Source organism: Vombatus ursinus, unplaced genomic scaffold (genome assembly GCF_900497805.2).
Source record: "Vombatus ursinus unplaced genomic scaffold, bare-nosed wombat genome assembly UNPS02010370.1, whole genome shotgun sequence".
Taxonomy (NCBI): Eukaryota; Metazoa; Chordata; class Mammalia; order Diprotodontia; family Vombatidae; genus Vombatus; species Vombatus ursinus.
This window is the reverse complement of record NW_020950148.1, coordinates 1-10,955: the sequence shown is the minus strand read 5'-3', so window position 1 is coordinate 10,955 and position 10,955 is coordinate 1. Positions and strand designations below refer to the sequence as shown.

General features: G+C 43.0%; 1 protein-coding gene across 1 annotated transcript; it reads left to right on the top strand.

Annotated features, from left to right (window-relative positions):
- Positions 1-504: 504 nt before the first annotated feature.
- Positions 505-8,648, top strand: LOC114037375 (interleukin-18 receptor accessory protein-like; the record flags this gene model as incomplete). Its single annotated transcript, XM_027854210.1, has 2 exons — positions 505-840; positions 7,927-8,648. Coding segments are annotated over 2 exons (1,058 nt in total), but the record flags the coding sequence as incomplete, so codon positions are not given.
- Positions 8,649-10,955: the final 2,307 nt, after the last annotated feature.

Below are 10,955 nucleotides of genomic sequence, written 5' to 3'. Positions count from 1 at the left end.
TTTATAGATATAGATATATAAATGGATATACCTATATAAAAGGTCATTATAGAAAGCATATATGTGTATATGTATACATGCATATATGTGTATATATGTGTATGTGTGCACATGTGTGTGTATGTGCATGTGTGTGGACATGTGTGTGGTTGTGTGTGGGTACATAGGCATATACATATACAAATACATATACACATACACACATATGTCCTTTTCCTCAGAACTGGGTTCTGAAGCCTAAACTCCCACGGGAGCCAGCCCTGTCGCATTTCAGACCAGTCTGGTATCTCTTTTATTTGGGAAATGTTTGTTCCATCATTCAACTACCCAATGTGTATCTGGTTCCTCCCTCCATCCAGGAAGAGAGCCCAGTGTAAGAAGCTCATCCTAGCCTCTTTGGCTAGTCCCTTTCCCTAACTTTGGACGCTCTTCTCCTAGGGTTGCTCAGAGTGAGAGTGACCTAGTTTCCATCCCGACTAACAACCACGGTCTTTTCTTTCTCAGTTGTCACAGACGAGACTCTGAGCTTCATTCAGAAAAGCAGACGCCTGCTGGTTGTCCTGAGTCCAAACTACATCCTCCAGGGGACCCAGAGCCTCCTGGAGCTCAAAGCTGGCCTAGAAAACATGGCCTCTAGAGGCAGCATCCACGTCATTTTAGTGCAGTACAAAGCGGTCAAGGAGACCAAGGTGAAGGAGCTGAAGCGGGCCCGGACGGCGCTCACAGTCATTAAGTGGAAAGGGGAGAAGTCCAAGTACCCCCAAGGCAGGTTCTGGAAGCAACTGCAGGTGGCCATGCCTGTGAAGAAAAGGTCTAGTTGGTCCAGCAGCGAGGAGCAAGGCCTCTCCTATTCTTCCTTAAAAAATGTCTGAGGGCAAAAGGGTCGGGAAACATCTGCCGAGAGATTGACCCCTGTTTTTTTTGCTTTTTTGGGTCAGATATAGGCACACTTTTGTGTGAGAGACCTTCTGGGATTATTGTTCCCCCACTTTCCTACCCCCAGCAAATATAAGAGATACGATGCGGTTTATTTAGGACGAGAGGATTTGAGCAGACACTTGGTCCTCTGGAGATAGTGCTGTGGTTTAAGATGACTGTTCTCAACCGGCAGGCATGGGACCACCCACGGGCAGTGTCTAGGAAGGGTCCTGGCTGGTGGGAGGCCTACATCTGAGCTTCCCAGCCCAATTTACAAAAAGCACATCTTTGTATTCCATCTCTGCCCCCCTCTCCAAGGCAAGCTCTTCCCAGACCTCCAGGGACCCCTTTTTGAAATAGACAGTCCAGGAATGAGTGTATGGCTTGCTTCCTCATCTTTCTCTACTCATCCTTTAAGAGGAGGCCAGGACCATGGACTCTGAAAGAACACTCAAAGGCTTGACTATTATAGTCTGCCCTATGATACATCACCCACCACACACCTCCCTAACCTAGTGCCTTTAAAAAGTCTGATCTGTGAAACCAGTGTGGCTGGGGATGCTATACTCCTTTACTGATATTACGGGGCTGGCACATGCATCTCCAACTCCCCATCAGCCACAGGCAAGGGCTATTCTTTCAGCAGAGCTGGAGTCAGAGCTCTTGTGACTCACACGTCTAATGGTGCTTTCAGGTTTCCAAAAACCTTTCCTTACATTTTCTCCTTGGAGCCTCGTAGCAACTGTTAGTTGGCATTGTAGACATTATTATATCCACATTACAGATGAGGGAGACAGAGGTTCAGGTTAAGTGGGGTAAAATCAGGACTCGAATCCCAAACTCCAATTCTATATCTGGTGCTTTCCCCCCTTATACTTACTGACTTCCTAGGGATGCACTAATAATTTTGTTTTTATTTTTGTCCTGTTTTTTTCTGTTGTTAAAGGCCAGTGACTTCTAGGTACAAACTACTGATCCTATCTATAGGATCCCTAGATCCTACTAGAAACCTACTATGGATTCTGAGAATCCAGGATAAGAGGATTCTAGACAGAGTTACTTCTGTCTAAGAAAAAAAAACACACACACACAGCCGTCTTCCCATGGTCTTCAGTATGGGGACCTACAGGCCATCTTTTCAAGAGGTTGTCTAACTCCTCAAATACATCCCCCTATCGTGCACTTTCTCGTCCACTTAGAGGAAAGAATCCTACCTTCCTTCAGCCAGTGCCTCCTAGCTCAAATTGCCTTTGGAAAGTCACTGGTGAGAAAAGAGGCATTTCATGGAAAATGCAATGTTTAAAAGTCAGCAGCAAAACACACATATATACACACGTAACTCCACATATACCCAGAGCACCTTCACCAGAACATGGGAATAATAGCTTTAAATATAAACATGCACATACATGTATATAAAACTACTATATATGTATATATATACATATATAACATATGTACACATATATGTGTGTATGTGTATAAGCACTTTGCTTCCCATGTGCTAAGTATTAAGTATTATAAGTAGGATTATCTCCAGTAAAGAAAAAATGTATTTGGGGAAAGAGCTTGACCAAGCTCATATAGGTAGAAAGGAACAGGTCTGGGATTCTGACCCAAGTCCTCCACTGCCAAATTCACTCTGCCTGCTTTCTGTGACAGCACAGAGACATAGCAGGCGAAGGAGCCTTTTAGCCAATTTTGGCAAAACCCGTAACTTGCATTTTTGTGTTTCCTTGTCTCCTCAAGGATGCTTTGGTGAGCATTTGACTCCCACCTTGAGCATAGGCCATCAGTTCTGAACACCTGGCCTCCCATCACTGCATTACTGTGTGTAGATGACATCATCTTCATTTTGATGACTTGTGCCACATCCAGGACTCTCACTGCCATTAGGAAGGATCGTATCAGCTAACTGACCCTAGATGTGGACTGAGTACTTCATTTGTGCTTAGCCCTGGAGAAAGGAGGACAAATATATCCCCTGTATCCGAGGCCCAACTGTCCATCAGTTATCAGGACAGGAGTGTATTGTACACCCTTCTCTTGATCTGTTGACTCAAATGAACCTGCTAAAATTCTCTGGATAAAGTAGTGAGCCTCGAGTACCCACGAAGCAGTCTGCTCCAATATTCCAGGTGTCCTGACCTCCTTGGCATTCTGTCTCTGCTGGTTCTGATCCTGGGATTGAGCTCGTCCAAATGCTGCCTCTTGAGGCTTGCTACTGCTGGTGCTGCTGGTGCTGCTGCTTGTAAAGATACATTGAGAGTCTGGAATCTAATTTCCACCCCAAAGAGGGACAGGCAGAGAGTGGGGACGTGTATATGCTTTGGAGGAGATGAGGATGGGGATGGGAGGAGGGCAGTCACAAACAGGAAAAGGGCTTTTCTTTGTGAGGAAAAGGTCTTTCTCAATCCAAATGGAGCCAGAGCCCTAGAGAAGATAAGTCATTATGACAGGTACCATAGACATGAACTACTTTCCCTTTTGTAACTTAGCAGAAGTTGACAGAAAGCTAAATCTAATCTGAAAGGTAGGTTATCGGTTCAACTCAGTTTTACTTGTTCATTGAATATTTTCTTTCTGTATGTTTTCATATTTTGAGGTTTTTAAAATCTCTGTATTTTTGTACTTTTTCTGTTTGTTTTGTAAATTTGCTTATTTTAAAAATAAACCATTTATTTTCCATTTTGAATTTTAGTTTGTGCATATTTCTTTTCTTTTTTTTTAAGTTTTCTTTGGGGCTTTAGGTACTAAGATGAGATCAACCCTTCATGATGGCATGCGATTTGTAAAACATAAGGGAAAAAGTTTCACTTAAGGAAGACTTTTGTACCTGGGGCATGTCTGAGAACAAGAGTGTTGGTCCTGCTGGCCAAGAGATATTACATAGGAACATGCAAGAAAGCAAAGTTGGAGATGGCAAGTCTGAATGCCAGGGCAGCTTATAGATTCTTTGTCATTTCATGGACTTTGAAAATGCTATCTTAAGTTGTGTCAAATGTGGCCAGCCTCAAGCATAACTTTCTCTGCTTTCTATATAAATTAGCCAAGAGAGTGGTAAGGGGAAAGATAGATCAAGGAATCCATCTCCTGCATGCATTCAACAAGCTATTTCCAAAAGCAAGTTGTTGACGGCCCCATTAGTACTTAGAGTGGCAGGATGGGACCTCAGGGCTTCTGATTCTAAGGTGAATGCTTTCTCTAGAACATTACTGCTTACCACCCTTTTAAAGCTTACCTCCCATCCCAAACCATGATGTCAAGATTTAGACTCTGTTCTAGCACTGGAACTCATCTTAGAAGCCATCTATTCCAACCCATTTATTTTACAGATGAAGGAATGATACCTAGATCAAAGAAGTAGTTTACCCAAAGTCAACCAAGTAGCAAGTACATGGGGATTTGAACCCAGGGCTTACGAGTACCCAAAAAAAAAAAAAAGATGGTCACTCATACAGATGATGGAATGCTCTATTCTTTGTGCTTTGATTCAGATCCCTTCACCCTAGCCAATTACTTTCTCTTTTGGGCATCACTACAAATTCTTTCCTTCATTGAAGGCTGCTCAGGCTTCTTTGGTTCCTCACCACTCAATCTCCATGCTTGATGCTCTGTGTCCTACCCTGGAGACCCAAAGTAGTCCCAAGGATGAGGCAAAAGATGTAAGTGACTCAGAGGCATGTTCGTCTCCACCAGATGCACACGTCCAAAGAAGAAGATTTAAAGAGAAAAGCTGTCATTCAGTGACAAACCCTCACAATAAAGAAGGATTTTTAAAACTCTCTAGTCAAATTGTACCTTCTACCCAGGTAAATATCCTGCCAGACAATTCCGCCTTCCACCCCATCGATATTCTGTGCACTCAACATTAAAATGCTAGAGAGATTTAGGGTTGCTATCTTTTCTACAGCTTGCCCGGGTAGCAACTGAGAGGATGTAACTAGAGTAATCTCCATGGTAACCAGCAACAAGACTAGGGATGCTTGGAAGGGACAGCACAGTCTGGTGATAAACAGTGCCCTCAACCAGGAATCTGCACTTCCAAGCCAGGTTAGGAGCTCACATACAGAATTCAAAGTCTTGCTTTTCTACTAATTCACCTCATCCTCCAAAACACATACACGTGCACACACACACGTACACGCACATACACATATTTTTTAAACCACAAATAATATTTACCCTGTTTAATTCCCCATCTCTTTCACCAGCTTTGGCTCCAGCTAACTTTTGGCTGTTTCCAAAATAGCAAATTGGTTTTGAAAGACAGAGACTCACTATGGTTGAGGTTTTTGAAAGAGTCTCAGGATCATTGCAGGCAGTACTTAAAGATGAAATCTGAACGTGTTTTAAATTAGGATAGCATCTTGTAACAAGTGCATAGAGACTACTTAGAAGGCAGCAACAGCTTTGAATACCTACATCCAGACATGTTTGTTGAGAAACTCTGTCATGTTTCATACAATATGGGTCATGGAAAATATTTTTTTTTCTATTATGGAAACCACAAAACACATTTACCAAGTGATTTATTAGTTACTCGATAAACATTTAGTAAGTGACCACTGTGTACCAGAACTGTGCCAAGCACTGGAGATACAACAAAATGCTAAGAACTCAAGGAGTTCATAGTCTAAATGGCGGAGACAACATGGAAATAACAATGTACAAAAAAAGCTCTATATTGGAATTAATCACCAGAGGAAAGAGGAAATCATTCAGAGGGCTCAGGAAAGGGTTCCTACAGAACAAGGCTTCTTAAACCGTTTCCACTAGTAACCCTTTCAGGATTTCTTAAAGTGTGGGTTGAAACTCCATAGAAAGTAAGCTTTTTGCTGGGACTTGAAGGAAGCCAGGAAAGCCAGGAGGTAGGGATGAAGAGGGTCAGCATTGCAGGCATAGGGGACAACCACAGAAAATGGCTCAGTGAGGTGATGGAGTGTCCTGTGTGTGGAACAACAAGGAGACACTGGGTCAGAGTATGTGGTGGTGGGGAAATGAAGCAAGGTTTAAAGACAAGGAAGGTTTGCAGGGTGAGGGCAGGGGGTGCAGGGTTCAAAACCACTTTGAAAGTCAATCAGAAAATTTCATGTTTTATCCTAGAGGAGATAAGGAGTGGCTAAAGTTTACTGAGTGCCTGTGTTCTTTTGTAAGATCACTTCGAGTGGAGGATGGACTAGTGGACTAGAGTGGGCAATTGATTCCTAACTGGCAGCCCAACCAGTAGGCTATCACAACAGTCCAGGTGTGAGGAGATGAGGACCTGCACCAGGATGGTGGCAATGTCAGAGGAGAGAAGAGAGGGGATTGGAGAGATGTTACAAAAAGAAAACTGATAAGCCTTGGCAACAGACCGGATACAGGTAGAGAGTAAGAGAGTGGGAAATTGGGGATGACACTGACATTGTGAGCCTCAGGTGCTAGTCCATCTAAACTAGAGGAGATAGGGAAGTAGGAAGGAAAAAAGGATATTTGGGAGGCAAGAGGAATTTTAGGCTGCTCTTGTAGGATATTAAAAAAAATGCTTACTGAGATATTATGCACCCACCCCAGCCCCCATTATGGGTAGGGCCAGCCAACAGGTCTTTTGCTAAGCATGCGTCTCTTGAGCTGTCATTAATGATTCATGATCACTCCATTAATTGGAGAGAATTAATTTGATGAGCCACCTCGCTCTATTAAATCCGTCAGCTTCCTTGTGATCCAATTACCTGTAACTCATCAGCCTTCATTTATAGGCATATCAAGTATGGGCCTGAGGTCATTCCTTTCACTGATAACAACTAAAATGGTGTCTTTGGGATCAAAGGGACATTTGTCAGTATGCTTTTTAAAGTGCTCCATGTTTTTTCTTTAAACCCTTAGAAGGGATGACTTTCCTAGGAAAAGGACAGTGCATTTTCTAAGCACTGAGCTAGCAGGTTCCACTCCAAAGTAAGTAATAGTACTTGACATTTATATGGTTCTCTACAATTCACAGAATTCTGTGGGAGCATTACCTCACTTGAGGACAGTGGCAGGTCTGAGAGTTGGGTATTGCAGATATGGTTATTATCCTCAGAGAGGCTGATGAAGCTACATTCACATGCGTCATTGCAGGTGAGGCATCTGAAACTGAGAGGCAGTAAGTGACGTGCCTATGGCCACCCAGCTAGAAAGTATCAGAGACTAGCTTTAGTCCCAGGATTGCCCTGACTCCATGCCCTGCACTAATCCACTGTAGAATATGACCTCTTCTGAAATGGCATTTAGTATCCTCTCTCTTCCTGGACAGTTCCGTTTTCTTTCCCCAGATTCAACAGAGAAAATGTCTCAGTTGAGACCCTGTCTTTAGAGTTTTGAGTTGTAATCCCACAGCCCCAATTATTGCTGAAAAAATATTTTCCTGGTAGATGGGGGCTAAATGGACCCTTATGGTCTGTCCTTAGGAGGCATGACATATTTATTGGGCCTTCTCTATCTGCGTATGTCAACAGATGGATATGCATATATTACACACATACATACACACATGTACATGTAAAAACAAATGTACATACATATATACATATACACACTATGCATACACACACACACACATATATATATATATACACATACACACACACTTACACATACATCTACCTGTAAAAGCAACAGATATAAAACATAGGTAAATACCTCTATTTCACACAGATATCAAATATATGTGTATATGTATACTCTATTGCTTTTATATTCACTCCATTTCACTTCTCCCCCACTCTTCTCCATGGGACTCTCCCTTGTAACATAGAATAAAAAAGAATGAGAGGAAAAAAAAACATATTTAAGCCAAACAAGCAATACGCCAACTATCTCTGCCAGTATATGTCAAATTTCATACTCTTAGTCCTTTACCTCCTTAAAGAAAGGAGTTGCATTTTCTTGCTTCTTATCCAAAGCCAAATTTCGGCCTTGTGATGGCTGTGTATCCTTTTGGCTTTTCTGTTACCCTTCTCTCTCTTTTTTACCTTTCTCATCTAGACACTGTAGAAGCCGTTTTCGACTTCATTCAGAGAAGCCGGAGGATGATCGTGGTCCTCAGTCCTGATTACCTGACAGAGAAGAGCATCAGCTTGCTGGAGTTTAAGTTGGGGGTGCTGTGCCAGAACTCCATCGCCACCCAGCTGGTGGTGGTGGAGTATCGGCCTTTAGAGCACCCACACCCTAGCATCCTCCAATTGAAGGACTCCGTCTCCTTTGTGAGCTGGGAGGGCGAGAGGTCCAAACGTCCGGGCTCCCGATTCTGGAAGGCCTTGCGCTTGGCTCTGCCTTTGAGGAGCCTGAGTTCAGGCTCAGGCTGGAATGAGAGCTGCTCCTCCCAGTCAGATATCAGCCTTGATCATGTCCAGAGAAGGAGGGGCCGTTTGAAAATGCCTCCAGAGCTCCTGGGTTCAAGGAGAACGGCAGGGGCAGCTCCAGCCACCCCAGGAGCGGCAGCCAAGCACCATGGCAAGGCCTCAGGGGCTTGTCGGTGTTGTGTCACCTACTGCAAAGGGGAGAAACCACTCAGAAACAAGAACCGAGCAGAGGCTCCCACCCAGACGCAATGGGAGACTCACCTTTGCAAACCTGTCCCCCAGCAGGTGGGAACTCATTGGGTTCCAAATGGTAACAGACTGAATACTCCAGCTCCCCAGATCTCAGCCCTTGCTCTTCATCATTTCACAGATCTCTCCAATAACAATGACTTCTATGTCCTCTGATCCCAAAGTGCCCTGGGTGAAGCTTTCCCTATTTGCCCCGTTTCTTTGATGAACCAGTGGGAAAAGTGAACATTTGGAACGACAGAGTGGGCCAGTCAATGGCGTCTTTATTGCTACAACTTCTCATTTGTTCCTAACCAACAAAAGGCCTGAGGGGCCTGGATTCATTCCCAACAACCTCAGAAGACCTTATAGATCATCGGCTGGCGTGAGAGGTTTGTTCTGAGTATAGCACTTTAGATCCTACCCTACCACTCACAACCTAAAGCCTGAGCAAAGATTTCAATGAGTTTTTGGTGAGCCCTTTCTAAAGACTCCATGCCGCGAGCAGTCGGGTCCGTTTGGGCTGTGAAACATTCAAGGTGGGTCTGCCTTGGAAGTGTACCTGAGGGAGATAATGGTGCCTGGTAAAAACTATTTAAAATAGAGGGGGAAAGCAAAACAAAACAAAACAAACAAACAAACAACCTGCCAGCTGCTGGTCCATTCTGCCTCCCCCTCCCTCAAAGCCCCAGAAGCTGAACGTACACTATCACCAAGAGAAATATTTCCTCCTTTGCACAGTCATGTGCCCTAGACTAGCCAATGATTGTGTTAATAAAGTTCTATTTTTATGGCCTTTAACTTGTTCTAAACATACGACTTCACTCTTTCCTTCCCATATGGAGCTGTTTAAAATTTATACCAGAATTCATTTCCTTCCCTTTGGGGACTGTTGAAATTGGAGTCTTTTAGTAAGTCCTGACCCAGTTCAGGACTCAGAAGAGTGCAACAATCTCATTTAAGCACCAATACTTTGTACATTAAGAAGTTCAGGAATGGACCGGTGCTGGACAAAACAGAAAATGGAAAAAAAAGTGACGGAATTGACCTGAAGACCCCTCAAATTTGGAACCTGGACATTGAAAGAGGCAGATTCAATATAACTCTGGAAAGAACTTGTGACTTTTCCAAAGATAGCCCAGCCTGCCCAAATGTCTATAATGTAAGAATTCCATATATTCCAAAGTGCCTTTTCCCACAATCCACTTGGTTTTTAATGGCTGGATTCTTAGGCATGACATAGCATGTCTCTAGGTTCAGAGATTCTCACCTGGGAAATTGATGACAGGTTTTCCTGGATATTTTCCTATGAAGAATTATGGCTGGAGAACCCTAAAAGGGTGCACTCACTTAGGAAGAATGATTTCTTGTTGTTACAATGTTTAAAAAATGTAAAGTATGTTTTGAAAAATTGCTGATGGTGAGTTTTTTTCCTTTATATAAAAACTCCTTTGCTTGATAGCAGAAAAGCAGGTAAGTGGGAGATCACAGGTGACAGGAATATAGGAATTAGGTGTGGGTTCTCTACCTGTGCATGACTCACAGAGAGTGGAACAGCTTTAAGCTCCCTGTCAACCTGGGAGTGCCAACAGTTTGCAGGTATGACTGAATTTGAGTCCAAGCCTGGGAGACTCATACAGGAAGGTAATTTATCAACAGAAGTCATAGACATAAGAATTCAACAACAGCAACCATTTGTTAAGTACCTACTATATGCCAGGCAGTGTGTTAGAGGCTATGAATACAAAAAAAAAAAAAACAAAAACAAAAACAAAAACAAAACAAAACAAAAACAAACAAACAAAACAAAAGAAACAAGCAAAAAACCTCTGCCCTCAGTCAGCTTACATTCTATTGGTAAGAACAGCATGTACACATGTAAGAAAATACAAAATAATTTGAAGGAGGAGTGCTATCAACAGGGAAAATCAGGAAAGGTCTGTATAGAAGGTGCCACCTGAAGGAAGCTAGGGCATCCCTGAGGCAAAAGGGAGGAGCAAGAGCATTCCAGGTATGGCAACACTCTGGGCAAAGACCCAGAGCTGGAATGGAATGCCATGGGCACACTTCGGAGGAAAATCCCTGGGGTTTAAAAGGTGGTCTATGTCAGACACTAGTGGCTTTGTGGAATAGTCAACAGTATTCCAAACTTGGAAAGACAGATGATAAGAAGAAAGATAATTTCCACCTCATGCTGTATTCCTCCAGAATACCATTGTGTGTGGAAATGTTAAACTGGTTATTCCAGGTCCTGACAGAGCAATTTCCCTTGATCAAAATGCAGCCGTTTTTATGGTTATACAAGGATGTAAATATTAGAATTTACAATATCTATCTCCTTGCCAGTGCAAATAGCTGCCATATGAGAGACAATTGCATAGATAGTGAGACAGATGGGAGAGAGAGAAAAAAGAAAGGAAGAAAGGAAGAAAGGAAAGAAGGAAGGAAGGAAGGAAGGAAGGAAGGAAGGAAGGAAGGAAGGAA